This window comes from Notolepis coatsorum (assembly GCF_963971535.1).
Source record: "Notolepis coatsorum genome assembly, chromosome: 14".
NCBI lineage: Eukaryota > Metazoa > Chordata > Actinopteri > Aulopiformes > Paralepididae > Notolepis > Notolepis coatsorum.
Window position 1 is genome coordinate 67,629,583 of NC_140178.1, and position 20,523 is coordinate 67,650,105.

A 20,523-nucleotide genomic window follows, 5' to 3' on the forward strand; every position below is an offset into this window, starting at 1 on the left:
TTTTGAGTGAGTGACGTCTGAGCCGTGACTAACCTGTGTGTGTGTGTGTGTGTGTGTGTGTGTGTGTTCTGCGTGTGCACCACACACGCACTCCACCCCTTTTTTGGTTGTTGCCACTTGTATGCCGGTTTGCCTGTTGCTGCTACTGTGTGCATTTCACCCTAACATGGCCTTATTGCCAACAGGTATCACTTCTGCGAAAAGTGCTTCATGGAGATCCAGGGCAGCAGTGTGACCCTGGGGGACGACCCGGCACAGACGCAGACGTAAGTCACCATGTCTGGTGGTGGTGGTGGTCATCACTGCCATCGCTTTGTAATGCTCTCGTTAATGCTAGAAATATTTGTGTTTTCTTTTTATTTGTGTGGGCTTCAAGAGCATGACGGACACTTATTTCCATCTCTTCCACTCTCTCCCATCCAGTATGATATCAAAAGAGCAATTTGAGAAGAAGAAAAACGACATGTTGGACGCTGAGCCGTGAGTACCGTCGAGGGTTTCATGCTTTGTATTTGTCTCTTGATATCTGGGTGACGATGATGATGCATTTTCACCGACTGGAAAAGGGGACACAAAACCTAGACAAAGTGTTTGTCTCCTCAGGTTTATTGAATGTAAGGACTGCGGACGGAAGATGCATCAGATCTGTGTGCTGCACTATGACGTCATCTGGCCGTCAGGGTAAGGTCCCCCTTCTGCACTTCACTTCCCAACTACCACTCAAGCACTGGATTCATCCGTCTGACCTCTTCACTTTTCCTCTTCCAGCTTCATCTGTGATAACTGTCTGAAGAAGTCCAACAAAACGAGAAAGGATAACAAGTTTTCGGCCAAAAGTAAGTTTGGAGGGCCCTAATGAATTATATTTGATTTTTACTCACTTACCACTGACCACGTGATGTTAATACTGGCATGTTTCCCTGTGCTCGGCAGGGCTGCAGACTACGAGGTTGGGTGCGTACATCGAGGACAGAGTAAACAAGTATTTGAAGAGGCAGAACCACCCGGAGGCCGGCGAGGTGTTCGTACGGGTGGTGGCCAGCTCTGAGAAGATGGTGGAGATCAAGCCTGGTATGAAATCCAAGTAAGGCTTTGCTTTGTACTTATTTATTTATTTATTATTTAGACTGAGCATATTAATGGACACTACAAATAAATGCAGTGTAAATACACCGGATTTAGCAACGATGCTAGTTTTCATCCGCAGTCCCCACACAAATAAAAACGAAACAGGCAGGCAGTGAAGCATACAAAAAACAAAGTACAAGGTATAAAGTTGTAGGATGTTGTCAAGGTGCACTACTATACTATTTGACTATACCATTGGTCACAGGTTTGGTTGTCGAATAACAATTTTTTTTTATTGAACTTAAAAGATGGAAATGATGTACAATCTCTTATGGTCAATGGTAGATCATTCCAGATTAAACAGCCCTGGACTGAGAGGATGTTTTTACCGAAGGCGGTTTGCCGGCCGGGCACTTCGCAATCCCCTCTAGTTGTTGCCCTAGTGCTGATTCCTCTTATCGGGCTTCCTTTCTATGAATTCCCTCAGAGGGGGCGGGCACAGACCATGTAGGGTTTTGTATATAACAAAATTGTCAAAACTCAAATAAAATTACCTTTACTTGATGAGACATTGTCTCAGTCTGTCTCTCTCAGTTGTTGAGAACCTTTAGCTGAAATCAGAAGGCACTTAATTTTTCAAACTAGGCATGTGCACAGTTACACCTCTGTGTGGTTGTTTATTCCGTGTATTGTCAGGGACCGTCAGACTGAATACAGTAAACTTATTTGGTCTCTAGGCGCTTCACTGTGTATTTCATGAAAGGTGTTCTTTCTTCACAGCAGGACATTATTTTAAGACCCAGCTAAATGTCTCTTGTCTGAAAAGGACAAATCAACTGTCAAATAAAAAATTTAAATCCATCACTTAATCAACTAATGTGAAATGTAATGTGGCTTCTTTTCTGTTCCATGTGCACATTGGTTATGAAAGCATAAACACTTCCTCTATTTTAATGCAATCTTAAGTGAAAGATTGATTGAGGAGTGTGACTGAGTCATGACACGTGGTAGTAACAGTTTGTAAATATGATCCCTGTTCCTCTCCTCACAGGTTTGTGGACTCGGGCGAGATGATGGAGAGCTTCCCTTACAGAACCAAAGCACTTTTTGCATTTGAGGAGATTGATGGGGTGGACGTGTGTTTCTTTGGCATGCACGTCCAGGAGTACGGCTCCGAGTGCGCCTACCCCAACACTAGGTAACACCTCAGAAACTGATCAAAATCAGAAAAACTTAATTTGCTAAATACAATAAATGTACAGGTATTTGGCACAACGGGTATACAGTGCATAGAGACAGCACGGCAAACCGTAGACTATACATATCAAGGATTCATGTAGTGCCATGTAAGTATGTGAACCTATATCTATAGAGCACCTTTCAATACAAGTAGGTAGTAAAGAGTATCACAGAATAAAAGGTTGAACTGCCCTCAGGTCAAATGAGTTTGATGCGTGTTGTCCCTCTAACGGCCTCTCTTTGTCTCCTACACACAGACGGGTTTACATATCGTACCTCGACAGTATCCACTTCTTCCGCCCCCGCTTGCTGAGGACTGCAGTCTACCACGAGATCTTGATAGGGTACCTGGAGTATGTCAAGAAGCTCGGGTAGGTGAAAAAGCGTGTGACCTGACACTTTTTCATGCTTTTTCATATGTAATGTTGTATGTGTTGTTACAGTACCACCCATAGGTAGCCTTAGCTACTTGCTGGCAGGGCCCCGGATTGACGAAGCAAAACATGGGGGAAACGCTTGAAAAGGCACATCACCAACACAGAAAGATGTTTACTGACAAAGTATTTCACCCTGTTGAAGAAACCTTGCTCCTGACATAAACCAAGTCATGTAAAACTCCAGGGTCTAGTTGAGCTGCGTCGTGGTGAGTTTGGCACAGTGGCTACAGTAGCTTCCCTGCAAGGTGGTTAACCAATACTCTAACCAAAAACCATGACTTAACTCTGATGTTAGACTCAAACTTATTGAACGAGCTACTGCTGTTAAATCTGGGGATGCAACCAGTTATAAACTGGCTAGATACTCGCTGGAGCGGTCAATAAGAGCCGCCAAGCGCTCCTATGGAGAACGGATTGAAGGACATTTTACTGGCAGTGACGACCCCCGTCGGATGTGGCAGGGACTGAACACTATCACTTCCTACAAGCCCAGGGGCCTCGCCTCCGCTGAAGGTGATCACTCGCTCCCCGGTAGACTGAATAACTTTTACTCCAGATTTGATGAAAGTAACACAGAACGTCCTGTTTTTATTCCTTCAAACTCCAGTGACTTGTCTGGGCTGACTGTCACAGAACATGAGGTGCGCAAGGTCCTGTCCAGTACTAAGGCTAGGAAAGCCACTCAGGGCCGTCAGACTCTGCTCTGAGCAGCTTGCCCCTGTGCTCACAGACCTTTTCAATATGTCACTGGAGCGCCGCCTTGTTCCAAGGAGCTTCAAGGAATCTACTATCATTCCGCTTCCTAAGAAATCACCTGTGACTTGTCTTAATGATTAGAGACTTATTGCTCAGTTTTAATGAAATGTTTAGAGCGGCTAGTGCTGAATTATATAAAAGGTCAGATTCCTACCTGTCTTGATCCCTGGCAGTTCGCCTACAAGAAAAATAGATCAGTAGATGTCGTGATGCTATTTCCTTAGCTCTTAATCCTGTGTATGAACACTTGGATAAGAGAAACTCCTATGTTATGCTTTTCATCGATTATAGCTCTGCTTTTAATACGCTTATTCCATCTAATCTGATCCACAAACTTCACTGTCTGTGTCTATGTGACGCTGTCTGTGAATGGATTCTTAGCTTTTAAATTTTGAGACCTCAAAGAGTCAGGATTGGAAGCAATATGTCTGATGAAATCGTTTTAATTACTGGATCACCACAAGGCTGCATTCTCAGCCCTTTACTGTTCTCTCTCTGCACTCATGACTGTACTGATTCCTATGATAACAATCTGATAGTAAAGTACGCTGATGATACTACGGTCATTGGGCTTATAAACTCAAATGACGAGTCACTTTACAGATCAGAATGCTTCCAAAACGAAGGAGCTAGTCATTGGGCCTCATTCAACAATACTCTTATTATTTTTCTTATATTCTTGCTTACCTGTCTGTTGAGAGAACAATAAGAAAAGCCACCGCCACATTCATCAAGCCGTTCTTAACGTCCAAATCTGTTCTTACCCAGGTCGGTTGCATCATGCATCCCACTCATTCTTAAACTCAAATGCGCGTTCGCGCTCACTTAATTTGCATAGTCACGCCCGCATGCTCCTTATAAGGCAGGTGAGGTGTATGCAAAACAGCTTGAGAGTTTCTGGTATTGCATGCTGATCCATTCAACAGGAAGCGGTTTGCGAGTTGCGACTGATCTCAAAATGAGATTAGATTAAAATGTATTGTTATTATACAGCACAAGTACAATACACCATCCAACCAGAGAGGATAATGCATTTAATGCTCCAGAAATAAATACATATAAATAAATAAACGGCTTAGCGAGGAAGCCTTAGCGCACGTCCGAGCGCACACACACACGACACATGCACACACATTTGAATACTTTATTTGGTTCCACAAATTATATTGCTTAAACAGGGAATCAAATATATCGGGGCGGGATCGATTGCCTTTGATTTGCGGTGTTGCCAGAGGTATGCCAGACGTGCGTTTCGTTGCATCGCGGAGAATATTCCATTATTGAAAAAACGCTGATCAGAATTGACACCAGTCTGCCCCACTTCTCTGCGCCTCCGGGAATAACAGCAAAGTTAGGTCTTACCTGGAGCAGTTTTGTGTTCAGTGTCCCCCTGCACGCTCTATCATGTCTCTGGAAAGTAATCCACTCACAATCTGACATTGGTTGCACACACACACACGCGCGCGTCTCACGACTCAGTGCATGTGTGTGTGTGCAACCAATGTCAGATTGCGGACGATTCTGATCAGCGTTTTTTCAATAATGGAATATTCTCTGCGAAGACTTATACTTCTGGCATGCCTCTGGCATTATCAACGACCCCTCTGGTCACCCAGCCGCAGGCCTCTTTGTCCCCCTCCCGTCGGGCAGACGCTACCGCTCTATCACATGCTCTACCTCTTGGTTTATTAAGAGTTCCTTCCCCAGTGCTGTGCGCAGCCTGAATAATTCCAAAGGCTATATTATCCTATATTATTCTATTTTTAATTTTGGTGTGTTATTAGTCAGGTTGTGGAAGTGCCGTTTCTGTGTGTCTGTGCATCACGCACTTTGATTATATGCACTTTTACTGTAAATTGTGCCTCTATGCATCATGCACTTTATTATGATATGCACTTTAGGGGATATTGATCGTAACCTTAGCATTTGTCCTTTTATACTGTGTTTTTTTGTACTGTTTCTACTCTGCTCCTGTATTGGATTAGTTGTAGACACAGTGTTGCTCTGTACCTGTATTCCAATGTGGATTCGTCCATACAAAATCTCTGACTGACTCTGACTCTTATGTGCAAATTTGCCTAAAACCTTATATTTTCATTGGCTTCCTATTGTGATTCTGGGTGAGGTAGAATAGAATGCATCATATCTCCAGAAACCTCAGAGTTTGCCGTTTCATTTGGAATATGACGTTATTAATGAGATAAGAGGCCCGTATTTGATCTTGAAACAGGCCTCCTGAACCTTAACCCTTTCACTGCCGCATTACCAAAACGGTTAACCCTTTCACTGCGACAATGCACCGAAGGTTAACCCTTTCACTGCCACACGACCGTCGGTTGTGTGATAGTAAAGGGTTAACCTTCTGTCGTGTGGCAGTGAAAGGGTTAAAGCCCACTATGGATGTGTGTTTCTGACATGGGAAATGATGAGTGCTGTTCCTCTCGTCTCGTCCAGGTACGTGATGGGCCATATCTGGGCCTGTCCTCCCAGCGAAGGGGACGACTACATCTTCCACTGTCACCCCATGGAGCAGAAGATCCCCAAGCCCAAGAGGCTGCAGGAGTGGTACAGGAAGATGCTGGACAAGGCCTTCGCCGAGAGGATCATCTATGACTTCAAGGTTAGACAGGGAGCGGGATGTCAAGTGCCCCCTCCACAGTGGATTTATTTGATATTTCTCTAACCCTTTCACTGCCACACGACAGAAGGTTAACCCTTTACTATCACACAACCGACGGTTAACCTTCTGTCGTGTGGCAGTGAAAGGGTTAACCGGCTGTCGTGTGGCAGTGAAAGGGTTAACCTTCTGTGTATTGTCGCAGTGAAAGGGTTAACCGTTTTGGTTGTGCGGCGGTGAAAGGGTTAAATGTATTCTTTATTTAATCGAGTAGCGTTGCTGTGAAATTTCACTTAAAAACACAACATAATGTAAACGTGAAACTATTGTGTAGAAGAAAGAATTGTATAAAAAACATCTACCTAATAAACATAGACAATTTTATGAAGATTGATCCTCTGCACCATTAGTCTTAAACATTACTTTACGGAGCGCCAGGGTGGTTTATGATAGGCTTAGAGATATACACATTGTTAACTCTGAACATGTATTAACCCTTTCACTACCACACTACCAAATGGTTAACCCTTTCACTGCGACAATACAGAAGGTTAACCCTTCTGCCACATGACAAAGGGTTAACCCTTTCACAACCACACTATAGACGGTTAACAGTCTGTAGTGTGGTAGTGAAAGGTTAACCTTCTGTAGTGTGGTAGTGAAAGGGTTAACCTCTTAACATGCACCCATAAAAGTGGCCATTTTCTTTACTTGAACTTGAGGACTGCATACTTTTTTTGAAAAGCTTATCTTTATACTTTATGCTTATAGCACATGCACAAGCCTGGTCTCTTTTGAAAGATGACATTCGGAAGTTACTAAGGCAAAAAAGGAAAATCACTTTTAGTGCTAATGAAATAGAGTAACATAGGGCTGAACTTGAGTTGAACTTTTGTACTCACATTTTTCTGTAGCAGTTCCAAAAAATATTTATAAAGAAAAGAAAAGAATATGTATAAACTGGAAAGTTGTTTATAGTTGACTTGTGTGTGTGTGTGTGTGCGCGCGTGTGCAGGACATCTTCAAGCAGGCGACAGAAGACAGGTTGACCAGTGCCAACGAGCTGCCCTACTTTGAGGGTGACTTTTGGCCCAACGTGCTGGAGGAGAGCATCAGGGAGCTGGAGCAGGAGGAGGAGGAGAGGAAAAAAGAGGAGAACACAGCCACCTGTGAGACCCCAGAGGTAAGGTGGGAGAACTGGGGAATGGAGCGATGGATGTGGGGTGGCTGCGAATAATGCTCCCGTTACGGCAAAAGCAGCAACTGTTTTATCAGCCCCCAAGCTTTCAGCGGACATCAGGCGTTGTAGCTGTAACCACTGTACAGTAGCTGTCACCTCTTATTTAACCTGTCCCTCTTTAATTGTCGGTCTTCATCTGATTGTAGCAGGGAGCCCAGGCCGACAGCAAGAACGCCAAAAAGAAGAACAACAAGAAGACCAACAAAAACAAGGGCAGCGTGAGCCGAGCCAATAAGAAGAAGCCTGGGATGCCGAATGTAGCCAATGACCTGTCCCAGAAGCTGTACGCCAGCATGGAGAAGCATAAGGAGGTGAGTGACCTCCCCACCAGCTCTAAAAACTCTGAATGGGGGAAAAAATACTTTTACAGTCCATTCTAAATGGCTTAAAGGTGCTATATATAAAATATTTATTTAGAGTAATAATTTCAAATGATTAATACATCCATTGCTTTTCCCCCCAAAAAGATATTGATGAATGTATTTATCATTTAAAAAATATTTGTGCGGGTCCAAAATGAATGTTGTTGTTTACATGTTGCAGGCATTCAACAGTTCCCTTCCCACTTCCCCACGTGGAATGCACCTGGTGGTGCTCTAGTGTGACATCTAGTGGAATGTTATCTATAGCACCTTTAAACAGCTACCACTCACACCAGGCTTAGTTATGATACATCACTACTGTTCTTCTAGTTCCTTGAGACCCCTCTTCTCTCTCTGACCTCGCCCCCTCCTCCAGGTGTTCTTTGTGATTCACCTCCACGCGGGGCCAGTCGTCAACACCCTCCCGCCTATCATGGACCCCGACCCCATGCTGACCTGCGACCTGATGGACGGACGTGACGCCTTCCTGACACTGGCCCGGGACAAGCACTGGGAGTTCAGCTCCTTGAGGAGGTGCAAGTGGAGCTCCATGTGCATGCTGGTGGAGCTGCACAACCAGGGCCAGGACCGCTTCGTCTACACCTGCAACGAGTGCAAGCACCACGTGGAGACGCGCTGGCACTGCACCGTCTGCGAGGTATGGGATGGTGACACACACACTTTGGGAATGTGTGCACATATACTACACACTACTGAATGTAAATCACAAATTCTAGCAACAAAGTTGCCAAGTTGGTAACACTTTACTACTGCACAGAACTACTTTAATTATTTGACACAACCCTAATGCGTACACACACACACACTTGGAGTTTGCTTTCATTGAAATGTAGTTTGTATCAAACTGAAGTCTTGCCCTAAACTTGAGTGTTCTCCTTCTCCCTCCCCTCAGGACTTTGACCTGTGCATCAACTGCTATAACATCAAGGGTCATGAGCACCAGATGGTGAAGTGGGGTCTGGGCCTAGACGACGACGGCAACAGCCAGGGTGGAGAGGCCTCCAAGAGCCCCCAGGAGAGCCGTCGCCTCAGCATCCAGCGCTGCATCCAGTCCCTGGTCCACGCCTGCCAGTGTCGCAACGCCAACTGCTCCCTGCCGTCCTGTCAGAAGATGAAGAGGGTGGTCCAGCACACCAAGGGGTGCAAGCGCAAGACCAACGGAGGCTGCCCCGTGTGCAAGCAGCTCATCGCTCTGTGCTGCTACCACGCCAAGCACTGTCAGGAGAACAAGTGTCCGGTTCCATTCTGTCTGAACATCAAGCACAAGCTACGCCAGCAGCAGCTACAGCATCGGCTCCTGCAGGCCCAGATGATGCGTCGCAGAATGGCCACCATGGCAGGAAGGGGTATGCCCATGCCATCTCCGCCTACCTCAACAGCCCCTGGTACACCCACCTCCAGCCAGCAGCCCAACACACCCCAGACCCCCCAGCCCATGCCCAGCCAGCCACAGCAGCAGACGCCCAACCCCACTGCCATGGCCCAAGGCTTCCCCAACAATGGGCGCAGCAGCCAGCCCCCCACACCTGTCCCACAGGGTAAACCAGGACCTCAGTCTTCCCCTCTTCATCAGCAGCAGTCTCCCCTGCCCAACATGCCGCCCCAGCAGCAAGCACCACCCCAGCAACAACCTCCACAACTACAACAACAGCCCCAGCAGCCTCCACTGGCAGCTCTGAAGGTGGCCAGACACATCGAGATGGTGGCCAAAGCCAAGCAGCAGCAGCAGCAACAACAACAACAACAACAACAACAACAGCAGCCGAACTACACCATGAATGGAGTGCCTATGAACCACCCCCGCATGGTGGGGCCTATGGCAGGCCAGATGCAGATGATGCAGGGGCCGCGAGGTCCCCAAGTGATGCCCGCGATGCAGCAGGGTCAATGGGGTCCAGGCATGCAGAATCCCCAAGGCCCCCAGCAGCAGGTGCCTCAGGGCCCCATGGCCCCCCAGCAGGCTCAGGGAACCCCCATGCCCCAACAGGGCCAGCTTATGCAGAGGCCCATGATGCCTCAACAGCAGGGCCTCCAGATGCCTGGAGTCGGGCCCTCACAGCCGGGCATGACGCCCCAGCAGCAGGGCATGCCCCGGGGGATACCTGGCAACATCGCCCCCAACGCCCTACAGGACCTGCTACGTACACTCAAGTCGCCCAGCTCCCCTCAGCAGCAACAGCAGGTCCTTAACATCCTCAAGTCCAATCCCCACCTCATGGCTGCCTTCATCAAACAGAGAACAGCCAAGTACCAGGCCAGCCAGCCCCAGCAGCCCCAACAACAGCAGCCCCAGCAGCAGCAGAACCCTCAGGCCATGCTGGGGGCCCAGGCAGGGATGCAGGCTATCGCAGCCATGCAGGCAGGTCAGGTGCCGAGGCCGGGAATACCCCCTCAACAGCAACCTCCCCAGCAGGCAGGGCCCCAGGGAATGGCCCCCATGGGCCCCCAGGGACAGATGATGAATGCCGCTCACAACGGCAACCCCCAGATGTACCGCAGGCAAATGCTCCGCATGCAGCAGATTCAGCAACAGCAGGGGGCCATGCCTCAGGGCCATGGTCAGTTCCCCCAGCAGCAGCAGCCAGGGCCGGCTAGCTACTCACAGCTCCGTATGCAGCAGCAGATGGCTATGCAGGGGGGAGGAGGGCCCATGGGCCAGCTCCCTCCCATGGCCCAGATGGGCCAGCCTGGCATGGGTATGGACGGGCCCCAGAACCTCCTCCAGCAACGCATACTCCAACAGCAGCAGCAGCAGCAGATGCTGAAGCAACAGATGGGCTCTCCGGCCCAAGCCAACTCCATGAGTCCACAGCCCCATATGCTCCAAGGCCAGCCCCAAGGAGGAGCTCACCTAACTGGCCCGGCCATGGCCATGGGGAACCAAGTACGGTCCCCAGCCCCGGTGCAATCGCCCTGTCCGCCTTCGCAGCAACCCCCTCATTCCAATCCCTCCCCGCGGATACAGCCCCAGCCCTCGCCCCAGCACGGTGGCCTCCACTCCAGCTCCCCGCACCCGAGCCTGGGAGGCCCCATGCCAGGCTCCATGGACCAGGGACACATGGGTACACCGGAGCAGAGCGCCATGCTCCCGCAGCTTAACACACCAAACCGAGGGGGGCTAAGCAATGACATGAGTATGGTAGGGGACACCACAGGAGACACACTAGAGAAGTTTGTTGAAGGATTGTAGCATTTCGTGATGAGACGAAAGGCCTTGTTCTGTGTTTTCAACCAAGAACTTTTTGTACTTACTGATGTAAAAAGTTAAAAGAAATACAAAGAAATGAGTCATATGAGGCCTAAGGACTGTGAACATTTCCCTATACCAAGGGACTGCTTTTTCTTCCAACACATGGAGGGATTTGAATAATTGCTGTTTAAAAAGAGGACAATGAAGACACAAAGAATATATTTTTTGGTTCAGACCAGCCATGAAAGAATTTTGTCCTGGTCTTTGTTTTGTTTTAATTTGTTATGCTCTGGTATGGACTTTTTTTTATGAAACTTCTCAAAACTAAAAATACTTTTTTTTTGTACCATTGCAAAAATATTAATAGCATTTTTGTGTTGAGAAGACTGTAAAATAGTTTGTCTGGGGACTTTTTCGCCAGGTGTCGCCTCTTGCTCCCTTTCTTCATTCCTGGCTAATTTATTCTAATATATCGTTTTTCCAAGAGGACATGCCTTTGGGAAAGACTCTTGAAAGACGCAGCTCTTGAAAGACTCAATTCTTAAAGACTAGAATCTTGAAAGACTCTTTCCCATCTGCAGAGTTTACGGGAGATGAACGTATTTGTATAGAACCAGGAACTATCGCACACATCCAAACACAACACGCAGGTGCGCAAATACCTGCACAGAAGCTTGTTCATTCACAGGTGCCGGAATGTTCCTTTTTTACTGGCTCCGACCCAGTATTTCTGTCTTGCAGATGTTTTAAGATTTGTTGCTTTGTTTCTCCTTCAATCTAAAGAGATTGTCATGAAGAAGTCCTGAAAGCCCTCTTGGCCTAACTGTGGTGGGATATACCTGTTTGACTGCTGATTTATGTTCAGAGAGAGTTCTGTGCATCTTTTTTTTTTTCTTGCATTAAACTTGAATCGATGGTGAACTGTTCTCTAATGTAAATCAAGCAGATGGACAATACTGTAAATATGCAGAAAAGAATAATGAAATCACTGTACAAACTGGTTAAAATGGCTCATTTCGTACTTATATACCATATTGTTAAATAAACCTGTGTGCAACAGACACTATCTCTGATTTTGATTCATATGTCGTGTTCATGCATATCATAAAATCTATCGGATAATGTCTGTATACTTATTTCGGTTAACCAGAGTTTCAAATGTTCACTGGTTGCAGTGCAACTTATCTCATTTAATGAATTGGAATAAAAACCAAATTTCCCATCTATCTGTGATTCAAAACAAAATAACAAAAAAATAAAACCTTTCAGACTCCATGCACCTTTTGACCTTCAAGGGCAAAGATAAAGTCACGCCAAACACAGAAAGGGGGAGGGCATAAAAATGTAAAACTATGACACACAAGCTCAGGAGGGGGTTTTGCAATGTTTCAACCATATTGTATTAACCATCCATTACAGTATATATAGCATTCTTGTCACGTGCAATACTTGAAACTCATCAAAGAGTTTGTTTCAGCCATAGAGACATGGCTACATTCACACTGCAAGCCATAGTGCTCAATTTGGATTTATTGCTCAGATCCAATTTTTTTTATTTGGCTGTTCACATTATTTATTTTATGTGGCCAATATCAGATTCCAGTGTGAACTGGTCACGGTCCTAAACTGACCTGCATGCACTAACAAAGACATTGCACACTATCGTATGAAAGTAAACAAGTGTTTTTACGCTTTAATTTACAAGTTGATGTGCAGTGGATTTTATGAGCAGATAATACTGAGGAGAAATTGATTTATTGATTGAAAACTTTATTAACAGATTGCAGAATGGGTACAATACAGTACAGCTCAATACAAAAGATATTGATATAAAACATTTTTTATTATGTCTTTTTGTGGAGCAATGGCTGCTACTTCTGTACAGAGGTTGCATGCAAGTTGCATGCATTCCGATATGACTATTCAGACTGCAAAAAAGCAGACCTGTATCTGATTTAGGACCACATATGAAAAGATCAGATTCCAAAAAAAGTGGGGGAAAACATCAGAGTCATATGAGCAAAAGAAAATGTGATTTGGGCTACTTTGCCTGCAGTCTGAACGAGCACTTCTGAAACATCACGGTCCGATACCGTGTGGGGCAGATCTACTATGTTTAGGGGCAATTGACTCTGCATGTATACCTGCCACCTAGATGCTCTGATGGAGCTTATATATCCCAATCACTCTTTCCAATAAGTGGCAGTAATGTGAAAGATTCTGTGTTCCAACCTTTAAATTCATATAATCAACCACTCATTTGAAGCTGTGTTGCAAGTTGCAACATTTTGAATTGAAGGAGAGAGGCACTCGAGTAGGACCCCAACCACAAACGGTTTCACCTGATGCCATCCGGCAAACTATCGCAGCCTCAAGGTCTGGACCAGCAGGCTCTGGGACAGGTTTTTCCCCCAGGTAGTCAGACTCATGAACAAATAACACTTAACAGCTTGCTAGCTGCCTGGCGCCTGCCCACTACTCACACGTGTACATGAGCTTACAATCACAAACAAGAGAACAACACACATCCACCATATAATTTTGTATATTTATACGGTATTATATTTCTAACACTATTTTAATGTTGTTTATATGCTGCTATTTGTGCTGTTTCTATTGTTTTATTCTATTGCCATTGCTGCTGTGTGGTTGAGGAACCAAACCAAGAATTCTACTCACCTGTACTTTGTATGGAGAGATGTGACAATAAAGAATCGATTATATTCTTTGAAAAAAGGAATAGATGCCTTGCAGGTAATGTTTATTTAATTATCTTTCTTCCAGCATGGCTGCCTGTAACATAGAAACCATAATTTTGTACATGCAATGCAAGAGACGACTGTTGATTTATGGTAAATGGTGCATTTATATCACTTTTATCGAAAGCACTTTAAAGAAAATGTGTTCCTCACATTCACCCATCCACTCGTACATGCACACACCGACGGTGGAGGCAACCATGCAACCTGCTCATCGGGAGCAATTAGGGGATAAGTGTCTTGCTCAAGGACATTTCGACATGCTGCTCGTGATCGGGAGGATCGGGAATCGAACCAGGAACCTTCCGAGGCCCGCTCTACCTCCACTGTCACCCCCCATGTATGTGAAATATATCAACAAAAACATAATTTGTTGTCTTATCTTGTACACAATTCACAGTAGAATAATATGCTTTTACAGTGTTTTACCTGCTCTAGTCCCTGCCATTGTCCTCATCCACTACAACATGCGCCTGATGATCTGTGCCCAGGTGAGACGATTAAGTTTGTCATGCCTCATGGTAACAGTAATACATGTCAATAGCCTACTGGTACAATATGCATTGTAGTCATCCCGTCCCCCCCACTCCCCATAGCTTTATAAAACGCCTATTGGTACCCTGATATTGGTTTGGTTGAGGAACTTTTGTTTTTGGAATGTGGCTCCTGAGTTGGCCAAAATAATCTGAGTACCACTGGTCTAGGCTAGAGCAGTATGGCTGCATTATAGAACAGCAGTAATGGTTAGTGTGTGGAGTGGTGCTGAAATCTTTATTTTTTTAGTACATGGTCATTTTCACGATCAAAAATTGTACATAATCAACCAAAAACGACCCTAACCCAAACATTTCAGTAACACTGGATACCTTCCTGGTATATGTAAAATGTACTTGGCAAATAAAGACTTTTCTTTCCTTCCCTTCCAGAATACCAGAGAGGTTTTGGCCAAGAGGACCATTGTGAGAGTCAAGACAAGACCACCTCAACATCCAAAGAAAATCCCTTATTTTTCTTAAGCCCACAGTCATAAAGACTACAATATTATCGTTTATAAACTACCACGTGTTTGTGATCATTTCTTCCGTAACTCATTGGCTGCCAGCTATTAGCCTTATCCTGTAGTAGTATTGCCACGCTGTAAACAATGGGAGTTAGTCACCTTGTTTGTAGAGCTAAATCTATATTCTATATTATAGCCATGGATACAATTATACTATAGTCGATTCCATTGTAGACGTTGCGTTTCTTGCCTGAACCCGCTATTGTTCCGGAATCAAATCTACATTATAGGTATTATGTTCCATCATGAATGCATGAAAGGGCGGGGGGGGGGGCTCGTTTCTGATTCTTTGATTGTCGGTAACGGCATTCGTATTCAACACTAAAAACACTTATCAGCCCGATCGGTACAAAAGCCTTGCAGGATCAAGCAAAAATGTACGTCAAATTGCCCTTACCTGTGGCCGGGAGTAATCCAAAAAGAATATTCCAATAGTTTGATCGGCATCCGGTATATCCAATGTCCATTTGCTCGACGGCATAATCCACCATAACATATGGATCGGGCATATTTGACGGGCTTCAATGTAACCGGCAGAACCGTTCGTCTTGCCCGACACGGAAAAATGTAACCCGAAACCCTTGACCATCCCACAGCCCAGGATACAATGTTAGAAAGGGTGCTCGATACCGCCGTCTAGTGTGATGCGGCCGGTATTGCACCTAGGCATTCTCAATGCGATTCCCAATGTTAACCCCGAGTCAGTGGGCCTGTAATGAATAGAAATATCGAATAAAATAAATAACGATCAAATAACAAGTATACTCGTTGTTGGCGTTCAACGATTGGCGGCCAATAACGAGTATAATCGTCGAAGAACTAAATGTGGAGCTGAAAACTATTATGTTGCTAATAGGCTAGTTAATAACTATAGCATAAACTAATGTATTCAAACATCAAGACCAATTAACTATAGTAGAGCTGCTAGAGCATACAATGGGTTACAACTCAACGAGTTGGCATCAACTTGAAAGCCACTCCCTAGTTGCAGCTCAAAGGCATAGCACTGTAAGATCAGTTCAAGCCATGCAACTTTGCTTCACCTTGTGTCCTCCTTGTTTACATTCTAAATACATATAGTATTTTCAGATGACACCATTTAGATGTTCTAAGGACCCAGAAAAAGAATCAATAGAACATTCCATAGATTGGAATCGAAATGTGTATATATCAGGGGCAGGGCAGTGGTGGAGAAAGGCACTTGTGACGGGAAACCTCCATTCCACAGACTTGACAGACGGGTATGTGGGTGGGAGATAAGACAGTGAATGAGTCCCTCTCCCCCATCATTCACTGTTCAAGTGGCCTTGAGGCTTCATCAGGAAAAGATATGTTAAAAATGCAGGATTAATCTGGTATGTGGGTGGGAGATAGACAGTGAATGAGTCCCTCTCCCCCATCATTCACTGTTCAAGTGGCCTTGAGGCTTCATCGGGAAAAGAGATGTTAAAAATGCAGGATTAATCTGCTGTGAAAATACAGGACTCCATTTCATTGCATTTATCTGAAATTAAGATATCTTTTAATTAAAATGTGAAAGATGGATCAAGCTTGTGCCTGTTTCTCTGAGTTTTGAACAATATTTCCTGTTTTCTTTCTGTAATTCTTGCTAACAAAGCTAAGACCAGTTCCCTCTCAATACAGTTTATACACTTGAGTAAATCTAATAAATTGCTCTCCAACTTTGGTACACAAGCATAGTAAATTGTTAGTTTATGAAATATTAATTTGTGTGATAAAATATGAATTGAGCCCTCTTATTTCAGAGGTCAAGTTTGGCAGCAAAGCTTTGAGACCAATCAAACTAAAGTTAAGAGTACCTTTTGAGTCCTCGTTTTGTTTTCAATGTCAGTAATGAATATTTTGAATTAAAACTTTATTAACAGATTGCAGAATGGGTACAATACAGTACGGCTCAATACACAATTGTTAACATTTATGACATAGACGACATACATAGTTTGTCCAGACATTTATGATATACAAATATACAGTACTGTGTGGCCAAGTTCAGCTCCAACTCCATAGTGAAGTTCGCAGACGACACGGTGGTGGTGGGGCTGATCTCGGACAACGACGAGAAGGCCTACCGGGAGGAGGTGGAGGTACTGGAACGCTGGTGCCAGGACAACAGCCTGCTCCTGAACATTGGTAAAACCAAGGAGCTGATCGTGGATTATAGGAGAGGACAGCAGGAGACACACACACCACTGATGATTAACGGGGCTACCGTGGACAGGGTGAGCAGCTTTAAGTACCTGGGGGTCCACATCTCAGAGGATCTGACATGGTCAACACACATAGACACAGTAGTAAAGAAGGCGAAACAGCGCCTCTACCACCTGAGTTAAGGAAGTTCAGAGTATCGGGGAAGATACTCCAGTCCTTCTACTCAGGAGCTGTAGAGAGCATCTTGACCGGAAACATCACTGCCTGGTATGGAAACAGCACGGCACAGGACAAGAAGGCCCTACAGAGAGTGGTGCGCTCAGCCGAGCGTACCACGGGTATTGCGCTACCTCCCCTGCAGGTTCTATACAACAAGAGGTGCAAATCCAGAGCCTGCAGGATAATGAAAGACCCCCACCACCCCAATAACAGCCTGTTCCAACTGCTGAGGTCAGGCAGACGCCTGCGAACCCCAGCTACTAGGACAGAGAGGCTTAGGCTCAGCTTCTTCCCCCAGGCCAGTGATTCCCAACCTGGGGTCCGCCAGACCACAGATGATTTGAGGTCTTTTTTTTAGATTCTTTTTTTTTCTTTCTTTTTTTTTATTTTTTTTTTATTTTTTTTATTTTTTTTTATCATCAGAAGCATGAATAGTCTCCCCACTACAATAAAAAATAAAGATAAATAAATAAACATCTAGACATGATTTTTGAACGTTAACAGTAGGCTACCGGGTAGCCGCTAAAACGCGAATCAGTTGACTGTATCACTTTCTGTAGCTAGCCTAGCACGCCAGTTAACTTTCTCGGCTCGTCTGCAGTCAGCCGCCAGAGGCGAAAATGTGTGACAAACGAAAAGGAGATGACGGCAGCTCATCTGCAAAAAAAGTTAGGACCTACAGCAATCGCGAAAATTACATCACCATGGGCTTCACTGAGGGACCAGACAAACGACCTGAGTGTGTGATTTGTGGAGAAAAGTTGGCAAACTCGAGCCTGAAGCCCAGCAAGCTGAAGAGACATCAGGCGTCTAAGCACCCAGAAACCGTTGGGAAGGATCCAGACTTTTTTCGGAGGAAAGAACAGTCTCTCAAGGCGAACAAGCCTGTTGATGTTAGAGTAGCGTGGAGCAGGGGTGGCAGTGATTTACAGAAGGCTACCGAAGCCTCCTTTGAGTGTTCGCTTTTAATTGCAAAAGCAAAGAAACCGCACAATATTGGCGAGCAGCTCATCAAACCAGCCTGCATCAAAATGGTTTAGAAACTGTGCGGCCCACAGGTGGCGGATAAACTAAAATCAGTACCACTCTCGAACAATGTAGTGAAAGACCGAATTGATAAGATGTCAAGTGATTGCGAGCAGCAGCTGTCAGAAAAGCTTAGAAAGGGTCCATTTGCCATACAACTTGATGAAACTACAACTGTCGCAGACGAGGCTGTGCTCATCGTTTATGTGCAATATATTGAAAATGAGGATCTGAAGCAGGACATTCTCATGTCAGTCAACCTTACTACCACCACTCGAGGTGAGGATATTTTTACTGCAGTGGATTCTTACTTCATTCAACATAAATGCAAACCGTTCACCATTAGGGCCTGATTTGAGAGGATGAATACAGGATTTGAATATTGGCCAAAATTTTGAAATACATATGGTGCAAGATTAGATTTGTTGATTGAAGGCACAAGTCAAAGAAGCATAGTGGGTCTAATTATGATGCATGTTACGTTCTGGACACCGACCTCGGTCGGTGACCACCCACATTCCTGGCATATGTCACTGGGCTTGTCACCTGTCATTTCCCTGTCAATTAGTGCTGTCACTTAGGGGTGGTTCCTGATTGGCTGTCACGGGGGTGTGTGTGGAATGTTGGTATTTGGTGTCTATGTAACATACCTCTCTTCTGCTTGTCCATTGTCAGGTCTTCACTAATTGCGTTCGGGGATAACGCGGACGGTTCTACTCTGGACCTCCAATAAGCTCCCATTTACCTTATTTTCCACTTGTGCTATTAGCACTTGTTCTCTCTTAGAATTTACTGTGTTCTTACTATTAAAGTCGAACCTGTTCAAGAGTAAACACTCTCTGTCTCTGTGATTGCCTTCACCCATTGGAATTCACCTACCTGCATTCTGACAGAAGACCTGACCATCAGAATTCCATGGAGGCCATCATGGAGATGCTCCGGACGCAGGGAGCAGCCCAGACACGGATGGAGGAACATCAGCAGCTGGTCAGCGCCGAGTTAATCCGACTCAATGGGGTCGTCGGATCATCCCAAGCGGTGGCGCAGTCGGCGTTGGCCACAGCCCGACAAGCCCAAGAAGGAGTGGCTGGTGTTCAGTCGGCGGCGGGAGAAGCAGCGCTCCACGCAGAGGAGAGTCGGGGGGTGTTCGGGGTCCAGGAGCGGTCCCGCGAACCACATCTGCAGGCGCCCGCTCGCTATGACGGATCACCGGATGGTTGTCGGGAATTCATCACCCAGTGTCTACTCGTTTTCCGGCTGCAACCACGATCATTTCCATCGGAGACAGCGCAGGTAGCGTATATTATCACACTGCTCACCGGTCAAGCTCTCTCCTGGGCTACGGCGGAATTAAAGGCAGGGGCGATAATCTGCGACAGTCTGGACGCCTTTACCCGGGAATTGAGAAGAGTATTCGATACTTCCCGGGTACTCTCGATCTTCGAGGCTGGTGGTCGTCTTCTCGACTGCCGGCAGGGCCTCCGCACGGTCGCAGCTTATGCTATCAATTTTCGGATCTTGGCTCGGGAGACAGCTTGGGCGGAGAACGTCTGCGTGGTTCTGTTCGTCAGGGGACTCTCAGCGCGGATGCGAGATGCGCTCTCCGCGCGTGAGATCCCCGAGCAGCTGGAAGTGCTGATCAACACCACCATCAAGATGGACAATCGGCACCGGGAGAGGGAGAAGGAGCATGTCAACAACACCCAGCCCCAGGTATGTTTTCCTTCTTCTCCTGGTGTTGATAATTCCATGCATTACACGAGTGGGCCACTGGGTGATGAATCCATGCAGCTTGGAGCGCTGTCGCTCTCGGACGACGAGAGGCAGCGCTTCATCAAAGAGCGACGCTGCTTCCGGTGCGGCCGCACCGGTCACCGCTTCGGCAGCTGTCGGGTCCAGGCTGTATCGGCTCGGCGCCAATCGGGGATGGAAGGTGCGCCGTCGGGCTTCGAAAAGGCGCCAGCAGGTGGGCTCATTCCTGCCAAAACCACGGATTCTCGTAAATTTTTTGAGGTGGCGATCAACTGTGGGGGTGACATTAGGGGAACTACGGCTCTCATTGACTCAGGGCCGGCGGGCAATTTTATTCACGTGGGATTGGTGAAGGAGTGGGGAACCCCAGTGGAGGATTTAGGGGTTCCCTTACCAGTTTATGCCCTGGACGGTCGGCCTCTGGGCAGTGGGAGCGTCACCCAGCGCACAGTGCCCTTACACATCCGGGTGGAGGGTGGGGAGTGGGAATGGGTTACATTTTTTGTCATCTTTTCCCCCTATTCTGTCATGGTGTTGGGTCATCCCTGGTTGTCGTCATGTGTTCGTGTCATTAATTGGAGCACGGGCGAACACTCAACGGCGGCCGA

At 46.1% G+C, this 20,523-nt stretch overlaps 1 protein-coding gene across 2 annotated transcripts in view; it reads left to right on the top strand.

Annotated features, from left to right (window-relative positions):
• The window catches only part of crebbpb (CREB binding lysine acetyltransferase b), a 202,247-nt gene extending 190,256 nt beyond the window's left edge, over window positions 1-11,991 (top strand). For both annotated transcript variants that reach the window (XM_084329454.1, XM_084329455.1), the window contains exons 20-31: window positions 186-266; window positions 424-480; window positions 604-681; window positions 769-836; window positions 934-1,084; window positions 2,120-2,266; window positions 2,565-2,678; window positions 5,955-6,120; window positions 7,133-7,300; window positions 7,504-7,668; window positions 8,096-8,377; window positions 8,633-11,991. In XM_084329454.1, coding sequence (XP_084185580.1) covers window positions 186-266; window positions 424-480; window positions 604-681; window positions 769-836; window positions 934-1,084; window positions 2,120-2,266; window positions 2,565-2,678; window positions 5,955-6,120; window positions 7,133-7,300; window positions 7,504-7,668; window positions 8,096-8,377; window positions 8,633-10,930 — 3,775 coding nt within the window. In that variant the 3' untranslated portion in view covers window positions 10,931-11,991. The remainder of the gene's footprint in view (window positions 1-185; window positions 267-423; window positions 481-603; window positions 682-768; window positions 837-933; window positions 1,085-2,119; window positions 2,267-2,564; window positions 2,679-5,954; window positions 6,121-7,132; window positions 7,301-7,503; window positions 7,669-8,095; window positions 8,378-8,632) is intronic.
• Window positions 11,992-20,523: the final 8,532 nt, after the last annotated feature.